This window comes from Perca flavescens, chromosome 18, assembly GCF_004354835.1.
Source record: "Perca flavescens isolate YP-PL-M2 chromosome 18, PFLA_1.0, whole genome shotgun sequence".
Taxonomy (NCBI): Eukaryota; Metazoa; Chordata; class Actinopteri; order Perciformes; family Percidae; genus Perca; species Perca flavescens.
Window position 1 is genome coordinate 18,352,950 of NC_041348.1, and position 25,571 is coordinate 18,378,520.

The 25,571-nt window shown below is 38.1% G+C and overlaps 2 protein-coding genes across 4 annotated transcripts; both read right to left on the reverse strand.

Moving 5' to 3' along the window:
• Positions 1-302: 302 nt before the first annotated feature.
• On the reverse strand, positions 303-17,347 carry fbxo25 (F-box protein 25). 3 transcript variants are annotated; one of them, XM_028605026.1, is made up of 11 exons: positions 17,237-17,347; positions 15,778-15,923; positions 9,119-9,222; positions 5,302-5,351; positions 5,076-5,168; positions 4,889-4,982; positions 4,179-4,363; positions 3,557-3,739; positions 2,971-3,114; positions 1,947-1,973; positions 303-1,487 (listed from the first exon to the last, which is right to left on the reverse strand). In XM_028605026.1, the coding sequence occupies exons 2-11, from the start codon at positions 15,903-15,905 to the stop codon at positions 1,398-1,400; spliced, it is 1,098 nt and encodes a 365-aa protein (XP_028460827.1). In that variant the 5' UTR covers positions 15,906-15,923; positions 17,237-17,347; the 3' UTR covers positions 303-1,397. The 3 variants fall into 3 exon arrangements, with proteins under 3 accessions (XP_028460827.1, XP_028460825.1, XP_028460828.1); XM_028605024.1 differs by having other exon boundaries at positions 15,778-15,970; XM_028605027.1 differs by lacking the exon at positions 1,947-1,973 and having other exon boundaries at positions 15,778-15,970.
• A 5,800-nt stretch (positions 17,348-23,147) lies between these two features.
• On the reverse strand, positions 23,148-24,188 carry fam110c (family with sequence similarity 110 member C). Its single transcript, XM_028604629.1, has 2 exons — positions 23,991-24,188; positions 23,148-23,726 (listed from the first exon to the last, which is right to left on the reverse strand). Exons 1-2 carry the CDS (start codon positions 24,186-24,188, stop codon positions 23,148-23,150), a joined length of 777 nt encoding a protein of 258 aa, XP_028460430.1.
• Positions 24,189-25,571: the final 1,383 nt, after the last annotated feature.

Below are 25,571 nucleotides of genomic sequence, written 5' to 3' on the forward strand. Positions count from 1 at the left end.
TTGTTTGATACTGAAGTCTGCTTCATTGCAGCCAGAAGTGAACACGGATACAGGTCCACTTCCAGGGATGTCCGTATCCTGTATTTATTCACTAAACAGCTTGGTCACATTTTCTCAAGCAGAATAAAGATCTAGTCTGACTGTCTGGCTCTACTTTATTCAACACATTGCAGTCTGGAGTAAATCTACACCTTGATTTAGCAGACATTAAAGAAATTACTAAAGAAATTTACTAAAGAAATTATTGTTATTGTAAAACAACACTTTGCCACAACTACCAAATATTTACATTTGCACATGAATGTTATCTATTTCTTGTTTATTCCCATTTAACTGCCTTTAGAAAGATTCAGTCTAGAGATTAAGAGGAAGAATAATAATCAGGAAACTTTGCTCCTGTGACCGATGACAAACAATTTTTCCTTGCTGTTTAAGGTGCAAAGACATTTATATCCAAATCCAAGAAGCAGAAACTACAATTAGGTCAAGTCTAAAAAAAGATCTTAATACAGTTAACAAAAGTCCCTGAGCCTCACAGTATAAAATGAAGAACAGAAGCAGGTTTTTAGAAATATTTACTTATTTATAACTAGTTCCTGTCCCATATATATCATAATAGTACCATCAAGAGTATTGGGATAGCAGATGAATATTACAAAAGTTGGAGGAAGGATACAAAACTCCCACCCCCCATAAATAAGGTTTAACATTTCTTCCGTCTGTCACTTGGCAGTTCTAACAAAGTCGATTGTAAAAACTTGTACGGCTAAAGAAATTATTTTCTCTTAGGGTCGACACTTCCAATGTACACAGAGCACAGCAAGAATTCCCAAAGGACAACATACAGTAAGTAAACATAGACTCAAACATGACATGCATTCAGTTATTGCAGAGAAATACCACCAGGACAAAACGGAGCAAAAGGCAGAATAGTTCAACCCCACACATGAGGCATCTTATCCTGCCACCCTGTAAATGTTGCCATTTAAAAAGTGTTACCATTTATCACCACCTACCTACCATAAACATGCAACAACTCATTTTACATATAAATTCTTTCACATATTCACATTACATTTACATATTATTATTTTATTTCCTCTGTTAGAAATAGCATTTTTTGTCAAGAAGACAAAACATTTATGCAGGAGGAGGAAAAAGATAAATGGTCTTTAATATTTCACCTATCACCAACATTCTTAAAATCTACAAACATCCACATTAAATCTTTCCTATGCCTTATAGAAACACTTGTGCGTAAGGAAATGAAGACATAAAAAAGTCATCTCTTTCAGTTGAAGCCCTTTGTATTTGAGTTTATGACATTGAGGTCTCGTACACACTCTTGGTTTGGAAGTAAGAGTAAACGGACGCTTTGCTTGAAGAACACGGAGGTTTTAGAACTTGAAGAGGTCAATAAAGTGCTGCGGAGAAATGGGCATGAGGCAGCTGTCTGGGTTGTTGGCTGAGCATGGATGGCCACAGTCCTGGAAGACAGTAAACAACCACATTGTCAGAAAGGAGGAAGCCCAGGAAATCCAGGAAAGCTATGCAGCAACCAGTAATTACTAAGATCATGGAAGGCCTTCAACACAAACTTAGTGATGGATTTACAAATGCCTGGTGCAACCGGATCCTGGACATTAGTATACACAGAGAAACATTTACGTTAAACTAAATGACAGTTTTCTTTCAGACACATGGACTCAACATTCAATTGAATCTATGAACTTTAAGAGTGCAGTTAAAGGCCATTAAAAGTCAGCGAAAAAAGCCGCACTGTTTACTAAACACACCTCGAGCAAAACGTGATGACATCAAGTGAAATTGAGAACAGTACGAGACAAAGATTAACACATGGAAATAGATAAGATATGAATCAGACCATCTGGGAAACATGAGACAAACTGACGGAGAACAGAATGGCATGATGGGACGGAAAGTACCTTGAATAACAAAGTGAGGTGGCGATCCTTAAAGAATCAGGGAGAAGGGGAACCAGGAGAAGAGCCAGGAAGGAAGGGTGACAAGCAAGGAGAGGGACGCAAAGAGGGCAGAGGTTAAAAATGTATAAGGAACCAGTCAAGGAGGACGACAGGATTGTCGCATTCGCAAGGAGTATGGAAACAGATACTGTAGGAACACCTGCATTTTGTAATCCAAGTACTGTTAGTCTGTGAAGATACAAATCTTCCCCAGAAGTTATTAACTTTATGTTACGCATGGTTTAAGGTACGATCACATGTGTCATGAAGGGCAGACAAGTCATTTGTTTGCCCTCTGATCGCTACATAAACATGTACTGTATGGGCTAAACAAGTTCACAGCATCCATTGTACTGAAAACAAGAATTACTATAACCATCAGTGACAATGTATGCATATATGTGTCACTCATAAGTTTCTGTTACATAAACAGAACATGGAGGTTTTTTTTACTATATAAAAACAGGATTCAATTTACTATTGAATACCTTTCTCACGGCATGCTAGAGACAGCTATCAGCGTGAGAGAGGCTGAGTGATTGGACCAAAGTGTCTCTGAGACTTTCGAAGTGATACAGTGTGTACCAAACGATAATGGGTGTTTTGTCTCTTTGTACAAGGAAATACAATGTGCTCTGGTACAAACTTGAAACTTGACTTGATAGACTCTCTTGTCTGATCCACATGTACGTACAGTTTAAGAGAGTTCAGGTCTGTGAGAAATGTCTCTTTAAACACTGCAGGTTTCATTTACTGTGCACACACTCTGCCTCTACTAAGCTACAGTCTACAACACTGAAAGGCCATAACCTTAACCCTAATGCTGAACCAACCAGTTAAACTTGCATTGAACCTATTGAACTTCTTTTAACGTAATAAACAACTTGTAATTTCCTTGCAGTCTGATGATCCGTACTGACTAGTCATATGGTGTTTCCTACATGAAATGAATGTGGTTGCAGGTGTGTGTTATCTTGTTGTTTACCTTCCAGAAGAGGATGCTACAGTGTTTGCAGAAGTGCAAGGTGTCGCCGTACTGCTCCCTCATTGGATAATGTTTCTTCAGGGTGAAGTACATCAGCTTCCAGTCCACACTTTCACTCTTGGATAGGACCAACTTTCTACAGAACTGAGAGTGGATGGAAGAAAAGACACATTTAAAAAAAAAATAATAATAATAATTTAAAACCCAGGGGACAAGAAAGTAATTATAACTGGAGCAAAGTGTAATTAGATATAATTGAGGACCATTTCTCATTAACACCAATCCTGAATGGGTGTTTATATGTGTGCAAGATAGTGTGTGTGTGTGTGTGTGTGTGAGTGAGTGAGTGAGTGAGTGAGTGAGTGAGTGAGTGAGTGAGTGAGAGAGAGAGAGAGAGAGGATGAAACAGATCAATGTGAGTAAATATGGGCAATTCTGCCCTCTAGTGGTCAACTGGTAAACTACTTAGCAGCCATCTCTGGATGTTTTGTGCATATTCCTTTTAAAAAGCATTATTAAAATCACAGATTTAGCTATAAATACTAACCATCCATGTCTAATTAAACTAAATATGTTGTCCTCTCACCTGTTTGTCTGAGAAGTGAAAGTGGCAGAGTTTCTTCCACAGTATCCTGTTCTCACTGAGGCTGTGCAAAGTAGGCGTGGCCTGCCCAAGGTTAATGATGTCATAAGCATCAGATAACTCGCAGAGGATCTTGTTCTGCATATGTAGCGGCAAATCGTTGAATGACATGCCACTGCATATTTGCTGGGGAGACAATTAAGATTGACACATTAAAATTCAGAGCTGGACTGTAAAGAAAACCTCAAATATTCCTACATCACAAGAGTGTTTTTTTTTCCCACTGAGAATGATGTGTTACAATTCATACACTAATGAGCATTAAATTACCTGGTCCAACAGATTAGTTGTCAGTTCTTCACATTCCATATTTCATGTTGCTCACCCATTAAATTCAGCTTAGTGGGATCAGCACGTAAAGTGAGCAGTGGTGAGGTAGATGCAAACCTACTGCACTATTACCTTTTTTAAAAGTCACATTTACATACAGGCAGCTCAAACTGGACCTGGATGCGTGTTGAGGCCCAGAGCATGCTGAAAAGCAAGTTTTGGGATGGAATACACACATGCAGACCCATGCACGTACACACACAAACAAACAAACAAACACCAGTACACCTTCTACCTTGGGGATCTGCAGGTTGTTGAGCTGCTGCTTCCATTTGTGAATGGTCTCCAGTCGGCACATCCAGATGTTTACGTTGCCCACGAGGACACACCTGCCAACATGGATGGTCAGACTGTGCAATGTCGAGCTCAGGTCGTGCAGCAAATCCTTAACAAGTCGCGGGTTGTAGTGGTCGTCGAGAACTAGTAGTGAAATTTTAAAAACAAACACAAGACAATATTTTAGGGTGAAAAAGAAAACATTAGCAGCCAAAATGTAACGTGTAACTATATGTAGGGAAAATGCATCCTTTATACATTAATTGCTGAAAAGATCCTATATTTCACAATACAGAAAAAGAAAAAACACAAGATTGACAAATACTTACCAGCCACAGTTTCTAGTGAACACTGCATGATTTTAAAAAGCATTACTTTACCTTATAGGTTTCACCACATATGTGGTGGAATAGATCAGTACTTTGCTCCACGAGGAAACATGCAATCCCATGAACCACAAAATATTGGCGTGACGAAACAGTAGTCTCAAAAACAACATGTTCTGGATATTTTCAGCCTTAGACCATTTGGTAAAGAAATGTTCTTTCTGGGAAATATAAAACCACTTTTACTAACACAACAAGAGCCTAAATTAGGTCTAGGATGCATCTACAGGAGTGCTGACAAAAGAGTCTGCCTGTACAATATCTCCGCCTCAGGTCTCCTTACCCTTTCGTACAATCTTCTCCAGTATATTGAAATAGTTTTTCTGTGCAGCTCCACTCAAAGAGGTCAGCTGAGACCTGGCTATTAGCTGGAAAAGCTATGGGAGAAAAACAGAGTAAGACAGTTAGAGGAAAAGAACAATTCGATCAAAAAGATTCTTAATCAACATGTGTGATCATTATTTGCTCACTTTTGCAACATAGTTAAATCTTCTTAAGTCTTGAATGGCACTGGAAAAGTCTAGACGGTTTAGGGCTTCACCAAGCGTGCAGTATCCATGTCGCTGTGTGGTAATATGAAAATACACACACATTAATTTTTATTAAATCATTATTTATTTCAAATACAAATATGTTTCAATCAACAGACAACAAACCCTTCATGTGAAATTTTCTTGTAACAGCTGCAGCACTCACTTCTTTCGTGCTCCCTTTCTGCACATAGATCCATTTATCCGTGAAAACAACTGGACAAGGAAAAAACAAACAAACACATTAGTTAGCAGAGTTCATTTATTAAAGTGTTTTGATGTAAATGTTATTATATTACCTTTATAAAAATCATTATTGGCTCATGGTGCATTTTGTCACTTTGTTGACTCAAAACCGTACTGCAACAGTTTAAACAAACACTGAACATCATAACCTCCCCAACTATAGAATTTGCCTTCTGGTGGACATCCATTTTTGGAACAACAGCGATAAAGAAAACAAAGAAAAGAAAATGGGTGGAAGGATAGATTAGGATGTGTGGGCAGCAAGGGTTGTCTGTTCTGCAGAGAGAGATGTAGGTAAATAACAGTAAATAGGTTTGCAATGAAAATGCATTTAGTTTCCTGGCCGCGTTGTGGTTCGGCAAGGAGGACAAGGTTACAGATACTAAAAAGCTGGTGTGTATGCCAATGTATTCTATTATAAACCTAGTCTCGTATTGTCAGACCTATTTCCACATCATATAAACCATATGTGTGCCCCTATAACGTTACAAATAAATGCATGGGGAGGCTGGGTTCACGGAGCTGCTGCGGATGACAACAGATGAGTTTGATTTCGTGCTGGGGAAGGTCCAACACCTTATAACAAAGCAGGACACTAAAATGAGACTGGCAATATCCCTGACAGAGCATTTATCTTTGACCTTGCGGTTTTTGGCAACAGGTGAGTCTTCCACAGCCAAATCACAATAACCCTGTAAAGCACAAAAAACAACATTCTTACCTGTGCCTGAACAATGCCACAACAGTCCCCCAAAACATCATGTCTGCCTGCAACAATAAGACGTCTATGTATACCTAAAAGTCATGTATGTCATTTTGCGACTGTGGACCTTACAGGGATAATATCACATTCATTAGCTATTATTCATTTTAAATGTTGGTTTCTGCTTATTTAAGGATTTTATTTATTTCTGATGTAGGTGAATCATTCAAGTCCCTCAGCTTCCAGTACAGAATTGCACTATTTCAAAAAATAGTTATGGAGACCTGTGTCGCTCTGTACCAGGTCATAGAAAAAGACTTCCTGATGGTAATTTCTTGTTACCACTTACTGTAGACACAAAAATAATATGCTCTGTTAAGCAATATTGCCAAGGTCTCATCTCACAATATATATTTTTTTTATGTAATTACATTGTAATCATAATGTAAGAGTTACAGTATTTGTGAATTGCTTTGCACAGTACTGCAGACATGTATTTTTTTTTAATCATCTGTCAAATATAAGAATCAGTGTACTAAATGCAGTTTAACTCCTAGCCTTAACTGTTCTTTTCTTCTATTGCTAGACACCATCAACAGAGGCAGAATGGCGGACAACAGCCCGGGACTTTGAACTGAAATTGCAGTTTCCACATTGCCTTGGTGCGCTTAACGAAAACCTCTACCGTAATTACAAGGGTTGTTCTCTGTGGTAAGGATGGCTGCTGTGGATGCAAACTATAAGTTCATCTACGCTAGTTTGCGTAACCAAGGTAGGGTAAGTGTTCGCTTACTCTGACCTGCACAAAGTGATGGACCAGGGCCTGATGGACTTGCCTCCGCCTGAGCCTTTGCCCTACTCCGACATAATGATGCCATACATGTTTGTGGCTGATGATGCATATCCCCCTAAGGGCTGACCTCATGTAGCCGTATCCATTCAGGCAGACGGCCCACAGCTAAGGGGTAATAAACTACTACTACTCTAGGGCACAGAAAGTGGAAGAAAATGCATTTGACATTCTTGCAAACAGGTTGAGAGTTTTCAGGTCCATCATATGCTTAGAGCCAAAGAAGGTGGTTAAGATATCTATGGCCTCCCTATGCTTCCATAACTTCCTCCGCAAGCGCAGGTCTGAGGCATATACACCACCAGCCTTTGAAGACTGGGAGAATGCTGATCACAACATACTGTAGCTGATGGAGCCTGAAGGAATCAAGGGATGGGGGCTTTGGAGCAATTGGAGCATAGAACGGAGTGCAACCCAACTGCTATTGCAAAAATGCAAGGAGACCTTGTGCATGATTGCTTTGTCTCACTAGAAGATTGTTTCTCTTGACAGGAGGAACACATATTGTGGGAATGTCACAGTAGTTATTAAAGGGGCACACTAGAAGACTTTCCCTTGAATTTTTAATATTTGCCTTAATTTGCATAATCTTAAGCGTTTCTTGAGAGTCTTGTTTTCTTGCTAGATAGGTTTGTTTTTTAATACTTTTTTGTTTTACATTTTGTACAGCATTTGCCTTTTAAGGTTTTTTGTTTTGAAAAGTGCTAAAAAATAAAGATTATTACTATTATTGTAAGAATCAGGGCTAACGTCGTGTAGTGTGAACTAGGCATAAATACAGCAGAACGGGCTGCACTGGTGGAAGAGATATATATATATATATATAATGTATATAATATCTTATAATGTGTGTGATTATAATGTGTTGACTTATTTAAACAAACAATCGGTGAAATAAACGCCTCTTGGTAGAGGTTATATAAGTGGCGTGACGAAATTCAAACTGTAAATATACTCGATTACGCCAAAAATGAAGCTAACTATCCGTGATTTGTAGCTACACGTAGCTAGGATTGAAGGGACAGTCGCACCTAACGAAACCCTTACAGTACACAAATATTCATTAACTTGAAATCGGACACCATTGTTAGCTTTATAAGACCTTTAAGTAGATGTTGTATAAGTGGTGTGACAAAATTCAAACTGTAAATATACTCGAATTACGCCGAAAATGAAGCTAACTAGCCGCAATCTGTACACATAGGATTAAACGGACAGTCGCAGCTAACAAAACCCCTAGCTAGTGTTCACAAAAATTCATTAAATTGAAATCTGACACCATTGTTAGCTTTGTAAGACCTTGGGATAGCTGTGATATAAGTGCCGTGACAAAATTCAAACTGTAAATATAGCTAGCTACTATAGTTATGCTGAAAGTGTAGCTAGCTAGCAGCGATCTTTTCCCATTGTATTGAATGGGACATACAGCTAGCTAGCTGCTCTTCCTAGTAAAACGCCTGACGTTCATAAAAATGTCTTACATTGAAAACGGACACAACGTTAGCTTTGTAAGACCTTGGGGTAGCTGTGATATAAGTGCCGTGACGAAATTCAAACCGTAAATATATTATAGTTATGCCGGCAGACGGCCGCGGAGCCCTGATAGTGCAGTTTCCACAAAGGGTGACTTTGCCTTGGGTATGGAGCCCAGCAGGCTGCCGCATTCTCATCGGACTGTGTGGAGCTCCTTAAGTCCGACACGTCTTACCAAATTTGCAATTAGCCATCAATTTTCGTAAATCAGCCCATATTTGAGATTTATATAGTCGATTTCTCGCATAAAAAAGTCTCAGAAGTGAATTTGGTAATGAAACATTGCAGTGTTTGGAATATGAGATTCTGTCGCTTCTCTAATGTGTGCGTATTGGGGATTCGCTCAACCAATCAGCGCACGTCTCTAATGTGCGTGTATGGGGGATTCGCTCAACCAATCAGCTCATCTAAATATTCATGACCATACCATATTTGGAAGAAAAGCTCTTGTTACAAATAGTGCCAAAACACAGGGATGCATACGGGCCAATAAAATATCAACCAGGCCATTTTCAGCCCAACCAATGTTACATACCCCATTAGGAGACCATAAGGAACAGTGTGAAATACCCTATATAATCATTCTATCACCCCTTTAATTTTCGTACCACAAACTTTTTATGAGGTTGAAATAATGTTGCTGAAACTCACACTGGGATTTGGTGTTATTGTTGTAGAGGTCCTTTTTCCTCTTTGTGGTGGCGAGCTCACACACATCTCCAACAAACAGATTTTCTTTGTTGTCACTGCAGAGCCTGTTTAGACAGAGAAGGCATGGGAGGAATTTGTTAATAGCATTGCATGCGAGTGTCACCAGTGCAACTAAAGTACAATGTAAAAAAGCCTGGAGCAAGTCAGTGACTCTTTAATAATGTCCTGTATATCACTCTGTTGCAATGGCATGATATATCCAGCACAGGAAGTTTAAGTGCTGCAGTATTTTGGGGTTAACAGAGCCAGCACATATGCAGGAAAGTAAAAGCAGCTTGAAGCTGCTTCATTTTGGACAATTTGGAATAATAAGCAGGCTAAGACAGGTGTACCAGGAATCAGAGTAGTCAAGATATATGACATTATAATGATTCACAGTGTCTGTTATGATGGAGGAAACACAGCAGATGGCAGATATATATCACAGTCTGAGAGACAGAATCACAGATGTGACTCGGACAGTATTTTCTCAGAAAACAGGCCAAACAGTTTTGGGATCTCAATCTGAGCTCTGTTATTTCTGGCAGCCATTCTGGGCCTGCTTGATTAATAAGTAGGCTTGTTATTTCTGATAAGATAGATCTTAACATTTTGGCAGCTAACCTCAACTTCACATATGTTGACATGGGAGGTTTGAATTGGCCCAACTACAACACAAACCCAAATGAAAGCATGTATCATGTGAGAGCATGTTAATAAACTTGATATACACGGGTGTGTGTTCGTGAGGGTCTGTCCACATTTCTTGGTATTTTTGTTGAATTTAAATCCTTCAGAACAGCGCAGAGCTACATTCTCACCTCTTTGTATCCAGTCTTGCTAAATGAATCAGTTTAATGAAATGACAGCTAGACCATTGCATGTTTGAGTCTTATCAATGTCTTCATTTAATATTAACATTTGCTCTCAAATGTGTCAAAACAAATAATATATATGTTAATGTTCTACATATATCTACAATAACTATGGCTGCAAACACCTGTGTTTGTAGTTTGTGTCTGTATGTTCTCTTTATACTTGAGGCTACAACTACTTAGCCATCAAACTGTAGCCTCTTGTACCTTTTCGCTTACTGTGCCTTGCAATATAAATGACCATCACCTTCCTAAACAGGACTGAAAGATGCCTAAAATACCCTTGAGAAGATATGAGGCCTGAGGAGTGCAATATGTCTCTTTGCAGAGTACTACTATTATGAAAACTTGCAATATTTTTTTCTAATGCAAATAAAATATAATTCCATAAAATACATCCATCCATCCATCCATCTTCGTCCGCTTATCCGGTGTCGGGTCGCGGGGGGAGCAGCTCCAGCAGGGGACCCCAAACTTCCCTTTCCCGAGCAACATTAACCAGCTCCGACTGGGGATCCGAGCGTTCCCAGGCCAGGTTGGAGATATAATCCCTCCACCTAGTCCTGGGTCTTCCCCGAGGCCTCCTCCCAGCTGGACGTGCCTGGAACACCTCCCTAGGGAGGCGCCCAGGGGGCATCCTTACCAGATGCCCGAACCACCTCAACTGGCTCCTTTCGACGCAAATACATAAAATAAAATACAATGAAGCAGTAATTGTTATCTGCACTAAGATCTATTCATCTGTAAGTAGACATTCTAATACTAATGACCTTTAACAGATCAAAAGGACTGGACTGGTGATTGACTCCCCAAGCATTGATAATCCATTGGCTGAAGTTGAGCACCCAACTGGCAAAACTACCAAACAAGAGTCAGCTGATTGTACTGGGAAATAATACGGTCACAATGTGTTATTAGTATTGGGGCTGATATCAAAAGTATCCCCACTACATCACATTATTTCCTATTATCATATATGTGAATGATTAATTACAAATGTGTGTAAATGTGTGATTTCATTTATTTCAGGCCTATTTGTCTTTATTTGTGGTTGTGGTGCCGGAGCTGAGCAATGAACAAGCAATAGGAGTACCTATGATTGGGCTCAAAAACATTTTAATGGGCATATTTAAAAAAAAAAAAAACTAATTTAGAAAATAATCGGCAGATAAATCGATAATGAAGATAATTGTAAGTTGCAGTCATAGAGCTAAACCACCTGTCTGCACAGGTGCCCAAACCAACTAGCCTAGCAACAAGGACATGATCCATCAACAGCTTCCCACCTGCAAACATATTTTCTAATTATCTATAGAAACACTTGAATGCAACAGGGTATTTATTCTTCTGAAAATACAAGGGCTATGTTCTGTTCGTGAGCTTTGAGAAGCTGGAGGAAATCTTACTTCACCAATCACAATCTGGATGATTTCACACCAAAACTAATTTACTTTTCCCTCCAGAATAAGTGAAGGCAGGGCTTTGCTTCTCTGACTGTGAAGTCAACAGGTGGAATACAGAAATCTCTCGTCTCTATCCATTTATCCAATTGCTATGGCATACACACAAACACACATGCAAGCACAGTAATCTGTCACAGTGAGTTACAAGTGAGGAATGCAATAGCTTGACCTTTTAACACAGGTTGCATGCAGAGCACCGGCCTCCACAGAGCCAATAAAAGACATCAGAGAGCAGCAGGAATGTTGCGAAGGGTTTGTGAATATTTAAAATGTATCCTGAAATACATAAGCTAAAGGGATGAGGGTTATGTAGGAAGTCAACATAAACCAGGAAGAAAACAAATAGTATAGTATGTGGAAAACATTTAGCTCTTACACTCTTACTCACTGTTAGATAGATGCATTCAAGTTTCATTTATGACATGCTTTGACAAATGCAAGTTGACTTAACAATCAAGGCAATTCATACAGTGTCAGACAAATTATTTCTTACAGAAATTGACAGTAAAGTGAGGGTCAAATACTCAACTTTCCAGTACCTATCTGGCCCTTGAGTGTTTGCACATAATAGGTGATAGAGGTTTGTTGATGTGAAAATAATATAAATACATAAACTACTTTTGTAATACAGTATGCCAAGCCAGTGTCCACCATAATGCTTTACTTTCTTTCTGGCCCCATGTGTTGGTCTGCCAAGTGTACCTCTGACTGTTGCATGAAGTCACTGGCCTTTCTGAGTGAAGCTGCATTTGGAGAGCGGCCAATTTGAACAGATGACATCATTAGTTATTGTCTGATGTTGTGTCCTGTGCCTTTTTGTGAAAAGACTGCTGAGCAAGACTGCTGACAAGCTAATGTGACACTGTGAGGTACTGTTAGTTGATCAATAGAAGAGGCGACACTGTGACTTGAGGGAGATATCACCAACTGGTGCTGAGCTTCCATCCTTCACCCCATTAGCACCAGCAGGACATCAGCGTCCTGCTTACTGTTTAAGTGAGGCGTGCTAGTCAAATGGTTAGTGTATCTTTCTATCCCTGCTGAACACTGCAACAACAAACTTGTGAGTTTACAGTTTGATTTGTATTATACCCGGTAATAAGTATTTCTTTTATGTGCATTTTTACTTAATTGTTTTTGATGAAAGGAGGCACATCTTTACATCTATGATGCGACTTTACTAAACTGTCTTTGCACTTGTTTTATGTCTTTTTAAAATTGTATTTGTTCTTATGAATTGTAATACCCAATTTCCTCCCACTGTAAAAATAAAATAATTCTAACTTGTACCTTGTAGTCAGAAAATCAATTGCTCTGGTCCTTAAAAGCAAAATGAGCTATCATGTTTGATTGTAACCCCTGCAGCTAAGTTAGGCCCTGGCCCAATCTCCTAAACAGGGGGAAGAGGCTGACGCCATGTACAGTATGAACAAACTAATGACAGAAATAGTAAGCCTCACAGGACCACACAACCCCTCAACACATATACTATATAAAGAAGGAGCAGACAAAAATATTAAAACGGATAAATAAGTAGTGTAGATGTAGCCTAAGAATGGGACCCTCCTTTTTTCTCTCCTTTTATGTGACGACTCATTGTAAATTGGCATGCGTCAAAACAAAACATGTTTCCTGCAGATAACAAGGCAAAACCTCCTGCTTGGAGGCAACCCAGACTGCCCACAGGGCCACATGTAATACAGACCAGAAGGCCTGAAATAGGATAACTTGTTTTAGTTCAGCTGCTTTCAACAAACAGTGGTTGTTAAGTCTTTAAACCCACTAAACGCCTCTGAGAGGGACAGTATTTTAAAAGTGCACAGCAGGCATTTGACCGTAGTAGTTTTTTGGGTGCACCCATCAGAAGAACTGGCATGTATGTATGGTAACATTCATCACACAACTCCAAGCAGCAACCCCTGTTCCAGGATTTACATGATGCACCAGTTCCAAACATCCAAAAGTAACTCCAAGAGACAGATCCTGAACAAGAAGTTCAATATTGAGTTTCTGTAACTTTCTGTGCTGGTCTGGCACTATATAGGATTTCAGGAATCTAAAAAACATGCCTTACACCAACATGTTTTTACTGTAGTTTTATATAAAGGCTTACTCCACTGTGCCCTGACAATCATAGTTTGTGAGGTAGTACACTCTCCTGTCTCTGGAGTGATGGAACAACACAGCTGAGCATTGTGTTCATTAAAGATATTAAGTCATTTAAGAAGTCAGACATCAGTTATAATCCTGTTTCCTGAGTCTTTACCACAACTAAAACCTAACTTGATGAAAACACGAACAATTACCCAATACTACGGAATCTTTAGTTTTCAATAATGACACAGGCCTTGGCAGGTTAAGTCAGTGTCACTATGTTACAACAGGTTATATACAACAACCAGGTTGCAGGACTTCTTTCGAATATGTGCCCATAAACAACAAGAATGTGTGTGTATTGCTTTGAGGGGAGAGTTTGCAGAATAAACTCAGTTCACACACACAAAAACACCTGACCTTAATAGTTCAGATTCTGATCCACAATAAGGTAAAAAACAAAAAAAAACAAAGAGCTATCTTATAAGTCAACGCAAAAATATCTTCCTCTATTGGGCTGAGAAGCTCCACCTCAATTATTTTGAATATTTATCTTTTCTTTAACATGATAAACTAAGAGGTTTGTAAGTATCATGTAAAATTTGCCTCTTGAGTAAACCCAACCCTATACTCAACTCTGTCTGTTGCCATGACACCCCTTTGGCAATAACAGGCTGCAATTGTGGGATGCAAATCCCCTCATCAAAGACTCTCTGCTTTAGCCCTGATAAGAGTTGTTGGCGCAATTTTTTTTTTCTTTCTGGGTCTGAGTACAGCAGTTGTGGTCAGTGCACATTTTCCTTTGTTATTATCTACTGACTGCCTGACGTTATTCCTTTTCCCACTAATCTATTAAACATTTCTACAAAAAAGTAAATTTAGTTTGCAGACAGGCATTAAAAACATACTGTAACTCACATAAATACATCAACCACAGCAAACATCAACAATCCATGGTCAAAACAGATCCTTTTCAGTCATCGCTAAAACCCAGTCTTGGTAGTTTAGAGGTCTAAGACAAAGACTATGCAACCACAAGATACAGCCTCTGTTGCATGTCTAACCCCATCTCTTTCCCTTTATATTATGTGAGCTTTTCTACTATCCTCTGTTTAAGAAGCAGAAAATGCTCTCTCTGAAATACTTTTGAGGTATTTTGTGGGGGTTGGAAGTCTGACAACCAAGTCAACACTCAAAGTGAGCCCTGGCAGAAGAAACCAATCATTTTAGGAGTTCAATTTTAAACAAGAGTTGCAGGGCTAATAATATCTAATCTACTCTTGGCTAGATTCTGAGCAAACCAGTTCTGATGAACTTGGGAAAAAATACACTGTAATTTGGAGTTGCTTATGTATTTTAGTTATCAATTTATTTAAGTTTTTGTAATACTACATTGTTGTTCAGCTGTGTTACATGTTGTAATGACTCAAATCTCTGAATCTATTAGGAGTCAGAATAAAATGTAACAAATAAAGTACAATACAAAATATCTACTTCGATTACATTTGATTAAATACATGCTGGGCTCTGAATATAATGCAGTTCTTATTTAATACAGTAGTCCTTAATGTAATTTATTATTATAAGCCAAAGGTGAAGGCAGATTATGTAAAGAAGAGGGCTGGAGAATATGGTTGAAATTAATATCATTATGTTTTTAAGATATATCACATATTAAAACCTGTAATAAAGTTGGTATCCAATGCAATGAACTGTGATACTGTTAATTTAAATCAGACAAAACTCAAATGTGAAAGGAAAAACTCCACAAATTAATTGTTTTTAGTAATTGTAGTAGTTTTTAATTCAATTTTACTCAGAATCATTACTTATATTTTCTTTACGTCACACATTTTAATTATATAATCAAGATATGATACTAGTAAAAGTCAATACATATTTATATCCACGTCATCCAGTCCTAGCATATACTACTGCATGCTTGTAGAAATTTATCTAAGCACAGCAAACTACTGACGACTATATGGACAATATAGTTTTATTCTTAAATGCATGTGGCAACTGTGTACTGGGTTTTGTAATATATTTAAAAAATGTGTTTACAGTCAGTTAAGTTCAATCTAACCTGATAACACACTGACTTATTAACCATATCAAGTTTGACACTGGAATAACAATGCCATTAAAGGCAGATATGGATGACAAAGGTGAACAAGATATTACTTACTCTTTCAAGTGTATCTCTCTGTTGCTATCTTCCAACTCGTGTCCATAGAAGATAATCCTCTTCCATCCATGCTCTGTCTTTGTCCAGCTCCATCCTGGCGACCTCCAGTCCTTGCCCAAGAAAGGCATTTTAGCTGGGAGGGGGGACTGTGAGCAGAGAACAAGATGCAGGATTTGTCTTTGTGCTCTGGGCTCTTTGGAGGAAAAGAAAGGCCATAATGAGCAGATGAATACCTAATTGAAAATGAAGTAACTACTTAATACTTAATGTTGGGTTTAGGGCTGGGCAATATATTGATATTATATCGATATCGTGATATGAGACTAGATACTGTCTTATATTTTGGATAGTGTAATATGGCTTACATGTTGTCTTTTCCTGGTTTTAAAGGCTGCATTACAGTAAAGTGATGTCATTTTCTGAACATACCAGACTGTTCTAGCTGTTCTATTATTTTCCTTTAACCACATAGTCATTATATCCACATTATTGATGATTATTTATCCAAATTCTAATTGTGGAAATATTTTGTAAAAACACCAATTGTCAACCCTATAATATTGTTGCAATATCGACACCGAGGTATTTGGTCAAGAATACCGTGATATCTGATTTTCTCCATATTGCTCAGACCTAGTCCTCTCATGGGTTAAAAAAAATATTTTCTAAAAACTTTATTTAAAAGGAACACGCCGACTTATTGGGAATTTAGCTTATGTATCTACTTGTCTAACTCTGGGGGTTACGGTGAATAAGCTAAATTCCCAATAAGTCGGCGTGTTCCTTTAAGTTGCTCAAATTCATTTTCCCCTCTTTAAATTCAAATCAAGGAATAAAGTGAAAATTAAACACTAAAATTCAAGGTGAAAGATTCAAACTTGAGTTTCGAAATTGCACCAGTTAAAATGGCCTTTTGGGCATTCAAAGAGAAGAACTTAAAACACATACATTCAGATTTTCTAAATATTTCAATGCTAAAAAAACTGTAATATCAAAATTTCAACAATAAATGTTATCATGGCCTATTTTTACTGCCATAGTTTTAGTCTGCAGTCTACAAATAGGTACATGTTCATATCAGGTTACTGTCTGACAACAACTGCCAAATAAACAAGAGTGCCATTAGATTTATAAACGTTTATTGAGCATGTAATCGCTATATTACGGGTAAACACTAGGATGCAAAATGACCTACTAAGCCATATTGCTTTGATGACACTCCTGACATCGACTATGACGCATTTAACTTTAGCATTTGTTTAAAAAAAAAAAAAAAAAAAAAAAAAAAAAACAGCATTAGCAAACGCTGTTCAAATCGTTTCAACGCTTAACGGTAAAACAAAATTAGATATTCAAGCTGTCAGTTGGTTCAACGCATATAATCGCCACAAGAAGAAAATAAAGAATCTCAACTGCACTATAACAGAGTTGGACATTTCTACAAAACGGCTAAACAAACCTTAAGTGACTCCTTTGTTGTGTATCGTCTGTCAGTGCTTCTGCTTCTTCTTCGCTGCTCTGCTGCTTGCTGGAAATATTGACGGAAGTAAACACAGTGCGGACACTGGAATTCGTCCACGCCCCCCTGATGCTCTCTGATTGGATGAAACGTCAGTATTTAGCTTGTTGCTACCCAGAGTCGCGTCGCTGATTTGCTTGCAAAGGCTGTCAATCAATTATTTCTCTTTATCCATTAAGTTTTGTCGAGGCTTTCTTCCACACGTGACAGAGGACTGCGCACATGTACTTATGTTTTGATTTTGAGATGGGGGATGGGAACAGGACCACTGGTCGGTTGTGTGTAAATAATGATAATGTGGTTATTAAGGAACACTTTTTTAAACAGATATAAACATAGAGTTTTAATATAAATATATTATTTTGTTTAACCACAAGCAGTGTGAACTTTATTATGAGAATTAGGGATACCATATTTAGTTTAATTGACCATATTTTTTTAAACCACAGTCAAGTCTCAAGTCATTTCAGAGTAAGTATTTATTTATACGTCCTTTAGAGCAAGTTCAAGTCAAGTCGCAAGTCTTTATGCGCAAATTCCAAAGTTATGTTGCAGGTATTCCAGGTATCTGAATGCTAAAATGACACAATGAACTGCAAATTGTTCTTTCAAAGCTGTGTTAATATTGTCTTTTACATAGCTGAGACCTCTCAATACTTGGGCCTAATAATTAAAGTCTGAGCTTGACACTAGAAGGCTGTTTTCACATCCATCTGTTTAAGGTGGAAAGTTGTCACAAGAGGGACAGGGTCTTAATAGCTGCTGCCATTAGATGTTACGCTTTGTTGGCAAAATACTACTACATATCAAGCATCCATCCAGACTGGTTTATGTGTGGTTATTGTTCCTTTGTTATGGGATTGGACTGGAGTGCTGTCAAAGCTTTGACTGGCCAGCCGTCATAGAGTTGCTGTGATTTTAACACTAATTAGGTTCAGTGTTGTTGTTAGATACTGCCCCCTTTAGGCCACATACAGTAGGCCTACATTCGAAACATGTAACCACTACAAGCAGTATGCTATACTGTATTCCCACTATTATTGATTCATTCCCGAACAGGTGTACCAGGCACAGACACAGGCCCAGGCCCAGGAGCCTAAAGTGCCACACCACAAAGAAACATAAAACAACTACAAAGAGATGTTAAGCAACTGCAAAGAGACACAAACTAACTACAAAATGGGCAAAACAACCACAAAGAGACACAACACCACAGAGAGATGTATACAACTACAAAGACACGCAAAACAACAAAAAAGAGGCAAAAGCATCACAAAGTCTGTGTCTTGCTCCTAAAATGGTGGGACCTTTTGTATAGCGGCCCATTTCCTCATAATCCGGCCATGCCCACCATGGGCCTTATTGATATATACTATTCATAAAAAATAATTGTATTATATCTATACAGTCAATCCTATACACATACATTTAAGCAACAGTTTTGTGAGAAAAATTGCAACTTTATTCACTGTAGCAATCTTTGGCAGTACTTCCGTATAAAAGATTACACAGGCAGCAGTTAAACAAGTTTTAAGTGGTGGATAAGTAATACTAAAACTTTTACATCATACAAATTCCAATATAAGAAGAAATTTACAAGCCTTTAGCTATGCAAGTAGTCTACATTTTCAGTCAATACATTTCTGTAGGTTGAACCACATTAAGTGTCCCTTTTCTAACTAAATTATCAACTGCATTTTAAGAAGTAGCTGGCAGTAAACAAGAGGAGCGGGCATGACATGACGTCAGCCAGGCCTCTGGAGAAGTGAAAAGCGTGTCAACGACATGGGTGCAGCTGAGTAATGAGTATCTATTAGAATATACTGCACATAAATATTGTTTGTTTCTGAGTGGGTAATTTCACTTCAATATTCCGTCCGTTGCTTTTTTTCCCACTAATGTTACAGCCTCTGATCAGCATAGAAAGTTGTCTAAAAGACAGAAAGAGATAGAAAGTGGTCAAGAGATAAAGCAGACAGAGATTGGGAGGAAAGCAGAGTTACAGTTACATCGGGTCACTGGATTTAAGCCTATCAGATTATTAGGTACATTCCTCTCACACAGAACAGGTGAGTAACTGATTCTTTGGCTGGAAAATAACCACAACCTACAAGCCTTGTTTGAATGGCTGGAGTTAAATTTAACAATGCAGTTTTATTACTGTTAACAAGAAATGCTTGACCACAATTATACATGAAAGGAGCAGATCTCTCTAACTGGTTTGTGTGTGTGTGTGTGTGTGTGTGTGTGTGTGTGTGTGTGTGTGTGTGTGTGTGTGTGTGTGTGTGTGATGGAATGTACACCTTTCATCTGGAAAGGAATGCCGCGTATACACTTATTGGATTGTGATCTTAAGAAGCAGGTTACATAAATTATGATTTAAGGGCACTTTAATGCTGAAGACCCTGGGGCCTCATTACATAAAAATATCCTAACTGCTTCTCCTATCTTAACATAAGTTTCAAAGACAGAGGAAATTCCTAAACTCATGGCACTCTGTGTCCTATCCTATCTCAGTCATCTTATCTTAACTGAAGAAATCCTAACTAATACAAACTATAAATTCCGTTCTTCAGTTGGCACTCATCTGTTCATGACTGTTTTAAATCAAATGAAACTTCATTGTCATTCCAATTTTCTAGTCTGTATTTACTTATTTATCTTATCTAGTGAAATATGTTTCTATTAAGTTGTTTCTGGTGTTCCTTCCAGTTGCACCACCACTGCACCACCATTGCCTTCCTCCACATCTTCAAGCAATCAAATTCAAAATGAATTGTCTTGGCAGTCGATATAATACCTTTAATACATGGTCCAGGAAATTTTTTTATTTTATTTTTTTATTTATTCATGTATTTCATTCATTTAAAAACAAATGCAACAACAGCATTTAACATGAATGAAAATGAGCAGAAAGAAGTAAAACTTATAATGTCTGCCCCTTATCAACACAAAATCATTTACAGTTCCAGGTCATTTGAGCTGCCTCATGCAGACGTCTCTTTTTCTACGACATCAACACAAAATACATCAATAAATTTGATCTGCTACTCCGCAGTATTATATTTCTGCAACATTGATAATTTAACACACTTCTTAAACACATAGATGGACTTTGAAGTTTTAATTCTACAATCAAGACCGTTCCACAAACTGACTCCTTTGATTGTGACACATTTTTCCTTTACAGCCGATTGGAACCTGGGTTTTGTAAAAACATCAGTACCTTTTAGTTCATATCTACTTTTCATCTTAGAGAATCTATTTTGCAAATTATTTGGTAAACTTTCCAGATGGGCTTTATACATAGTTTTTAGAAGGTTATATTCTACTAATTCATTAAATTTCAATGTTTTTAGTTGTATGAATAAAGGATTAGTTGGATCTCTGTATCCACTTCCACTGATAACTCTAATCGCTCTTTTCTGTAAAAGTATAATTGGATTAATGTATGTTTTGCAGGCACTTCCCCACACTTCAATGCAATAAGTCAGATATGGAACAATCAATGAATTGTACAACAAAAACAATGCATTCTTATTTAGAGAATCTTTAACTCTATACAGCACAGCTGTTATTTGGGATACCTTTACTTTGATATTATCAATATGTGATTTCCATGTCAAATGTTCCTCAATCATAATACCTAGAAACTTAATCGCATGTGCCCTTTCAATTTCTAATCCATTAATAAACAATGACGTTTCAACATACTTCCCTTTACTACAAAATATCATAAATTTAGTTTTGCTGATATTTAGGGACAATCTATTAGCATTAAACCACTTCATAATTTTCTGAAATTCATTCTCTACAATTTGTAGGACATCTTTTTATATTTTTTAATAAAGTGGTATTGACCGCGAACAGAATGCACCTAAGTAACTGTGACACAGACACAATGTCATTTACATACAGTAGAAAAAGTATAGGTCCTAAGACCGATCCTTGTGGTACCCCGCAAGTTATATTACAATTTTTAGATTTTATATTGTCAATTTCAACAAACTGACTTCTGTTTTTTAAATAACTGGTAACCCATTGGTGTGCCACACCTCTGATACCGTATTTATATAATTTATGCAACAATATCTTGTGGTCCAGCGTATCAAACGCTTTTTGAAGATCCACAAAGATACTTACTAAATAGTGCTTTTTGTCTATAGCATTGGTAATTTCTTCAGTTAGTTCCATAATTGCTGTAGCAGTTGAGTGATCAGGACAAAACCCATATTGGCTATTACTTAAAATCTTAAATTCATTTAGAAATGTATTCAGTCTAATCACAAATAACTTCTCCAGAATTTTAGAGAACTGTGGAAGTAATGATATTGGTCTATAATTAGAGAATTCAGATTTATTTCCTTTTTGAAACAATGGAATTACTTTAGCTATTTTCATACAATCTGGAAATATCCCTGAAATAAATGACAAATTACAGATATAGGTAAAAGGCTCAATAATTACATCTATAATTTGCTTTATCAATTCCATATTCATAGCAGTATAATCATTTGATTTTTTTGTTGGCACACTTCTGGACATTTGTCAATATGTCACTCGCTTGTACACTTTCTAGAAAAATACGTCATCATACAGTGTGTGTTGCCTTTCAATCATTATATTTCGGTGTTCATGGCGTTCCCCATCTTCATTGCAATTGCCATACATACCTAACAACAGTGCAGCTGCCATTTTTGACAGTTACTCTGAATTTAGGAATAGGTTTATGCCAACCTAGTCTCGCATTGCCAGACCTATCTCCACAGCGCTGCGGAGGAAGGTCTGGCCCTTCCACACAACATTTCTGGATAAGAAAAAAAATGGTCAGGGGTTGTTTGCATTTCTTTAAACCAATCACAATCATCTGCTCTGGACGCAGCGAGCGTGGCTTTTCAAAATGATCTTGGGAAGGAACTTGTTATATATGATATACAGTGGACTAATGCCATCCTTACTTAGAATTCCTAACTTGAGAAATCCCTAGAATGGTTCTGTAACAACTACATTCCTATCCTAATAACATGCATTTCCTAAATGCAGTAGTTATTTTGTAATACCAAAAATCCTAAATGTCATTCTAAACTGAGATAAGATAGGATTTCAGATTGTAGTGAGGAATATCATTTATGATAATGAGTGTTGGACCCCCTGAAATGTTTCATATGCCGTCACATCAGCTCTAAGCCTTTATACTGGTGCCACTTTCTAAAACTTTTTATGAATGTTTCATAAGCAATAGTTTATTAGATGGATAATATACTATAATTTACTTATGTTTTATAGCTTAGTTACAAGCCATTAAAAATAAACATTTCTGTGTTGAGGTGAATTATGTCAGTGTACCTTGCAGCAGAGCTGGACAAAATCCATTTATTAAACAAATAATTAAGTATTTATTAATGGAATAATGACATTTTAGTCTGCATTATTATCAAATAAAGGGGAAAAACATCAGTCTAAGAATTTGTTTAACAACCTGGCAAACCAAAATGTGTTCTTATGTAGCCTACTCTTCCAGATTTCTTGTATTAAAGTGGGCACATATGCACATATTAGACCTTAAAATACAAGTTTAAGATGAAAATTTGAGGACAGCTTTTGTATTTCTGTGTGTGTGATGTGGGGCTTTCTGTGCAATTTATGTGGCCCCAATGTGGCAGAGCTAGCTTTATGCAAGTTTTAACAGAGCAAACACACTAAATCTTTTTTTCTGTGAAGTGTCTGCTGAAATTGGCACACAATGACACAATGACAGCACAGAGACCAAAAGTCAGTCCACAAACATAAGCTAGGAGTTAGAGTCATCTATACAACAGTCTTACTTAAGCATATGGCCCATGTCTTAATCTCAATCAAGGTCTCGTAACTTTTTTCCGGTCTCTATAGCATTTCTGCAGCTGTATAGCCATTTGATAATCCTTGCATTGCGCTCAATAACTGACGTCTCTTGACGTATCTTTTCATGTAGTTTGTCTTCCATTAGTCCGTCGCTGTCACCACTGTTCCTGGAGAAGCCGTCGTCTGATGTAGAGATGCTGACACTCCGGATGTTTATTGCAATTTCATCTGAGTGCGCCGAGAAGTTGTCCTTCCCAAAAGATTCAATAACCTCACCGCCCAGCCCACAGTACTTGAAAAAAGCATCAAAGTCTGCAAAGTTCTTGGAGTACCTGGAGCTGATGTCGGAGTGAGAACGACTTACTCCTTTGCCAGACCTGCTTTCAAACTCAGGAACCGTTAGGAGCCCAGCAGATTTCTTCACAACACCCGCTGTCACCTTAGATCCAGGATCACTGTATTCTGTGCTGTGTTGCCCTGCTACTCCATTCCTCCTCCTCTCTGATTGTGAGCTGCATTCCTTTGCTGTTCCCTCAGGTGTGGTGATTTTTTCCTTGTTGCACTCAGCTGCACACTCCTTATCAGTTGCCTCAGGTAATAAAACATTTTTATGTAAAGAGCTGAGCAACTTGCGTGTTATAGGATGTTTCCGGTCATTTTCTGATCCTCTCAGTAACTCACATTTCTGTCTGTAAAGCAGAAGCGAGTCTCGTCGGTTTTTGGAGCTGGACCGACGTACCTGCCGTGGTAAGTTGTTGATTTGTGCACCACATGTAGCCTCTCTTGAGTTACTCCCTATGACAAGATTCCCACAATGGTTCGAGCTCCGGTTAGAAGACCCAGTGCTACTCACCGAGGCTGATCCAAGACTGATCACTGGCTCCTGAGTTGAGTTGACCACATGTTGGCTTTTGACATATTTCGGTTTGCTTGCAGCGAGCCTCTCCACAGCACTCATGCGTCCTTTTGTCTCACTCTCCAGTTCCATTTGCTTTCGAAGGTATTTAGGACCCTTCTCCAGGATCTTTGTGGTATCACTGGTTGCCTCCATTGTGGTTTAAGTTAACATTCAAATCAGTTATTTCCAAAGAGTGAGTAATCCTTTAGCATACTGTCTCTCCAGTGTTAGATGTAAGAGATTCCATTCATGCCCGTTCTTTGCCTGAGCACGTCTTACAACAGGAGACTTTACCTTGTCTGTTCAAACACACATCGTATTACCCCACCCACCCTTTGCAAGGCTAGTTTAAACCAAACACCAACCTGTTCAAAGTACATCTGATACCATCACAGGTGAGAACAATGAAAGCTGACACTGCTGCAGTTTTGTTTTTCTCGAGGAAATGTGGGCCTTTATCCTTGTTGCTCAATAGAGGACAACATCTTACATGATCTCCTAGAATACTGGTTTCTGTCAAAGTACTCTATGCTACCTTTTTTGACTCATTCACCAGAGAAACTGACTCATCCAATAGGCTTGCCACTCATTACAGTGCAAATGTTGTGCAATAAATGTTTGCACTGATGTGGTGTATTGTGAGGAGACCTCTATTAACTGTTACACTGGTGGACAGCATGCTGGGTACAGCTCGCTCTCCATCGCTCGCTAAAATACATTCAAGGTGAAGAAAGAGAGACCGGACATGTTACTTGTAGCAAACATGTATCTCCATCTCCAAAAAGCAAAAAATAGCAAAAAATGTAAGATTGTACTTCAAGATTCTGGTTTTGTAAGCCTATTTGCTCAGTAACTGTATCTTACTGGATGAAAAAAAACACTGCCACTAACTGTATTGTGAGGTTTAATTGGATCCTAACATTTACAGGCTTAAAACACTCATAAAACATCCTAAACCAGGGTTCGAGTAACGTGGGAGCCAGTGGGAGCTTAGCGTCCATAAGGAGGGCTCTGAGCTTCCATTCAAACAGTAAAATCATACATCTGTGGAAATCGCCAATACATTGCCAGCAATCATTATTTTAATTAAAAATAATGCATTTATTTGATGTATTAGCAATCAGTACTATTTGTGGTAATGAGATAAATAGGCTAAAAGAAAAATGTTTTCCAAAACTACGCACCACATTCTCTTGTGAATGGAGTAGCATACTACTGCGAATGACAGTATGGCTGCACTTCACCACCAAGCCACCAGGTAGTACAATATTGCTCCAACTATGCCTGTTAATGAAAGTGCATGAGCTGCAAACATACTTGGAACCCTATTTCTTTTTATTTATCTCAGCTCCTAACTTTAGTTAATTTAAAGACTCTCCACAAAACTCAGATTATAATGTTTATTGGTGTTTTTTGCCCCCAACGGTGCCTTCCAGGAAGCGCTGCCAGGAAGGCACCGTTGGGAGGCACAGGTTATGGTTATGGTTAGGGTTAAGGTTAAGGTTAAGGTTAGGGTTAGGTGCCTTGAAGGCAGCG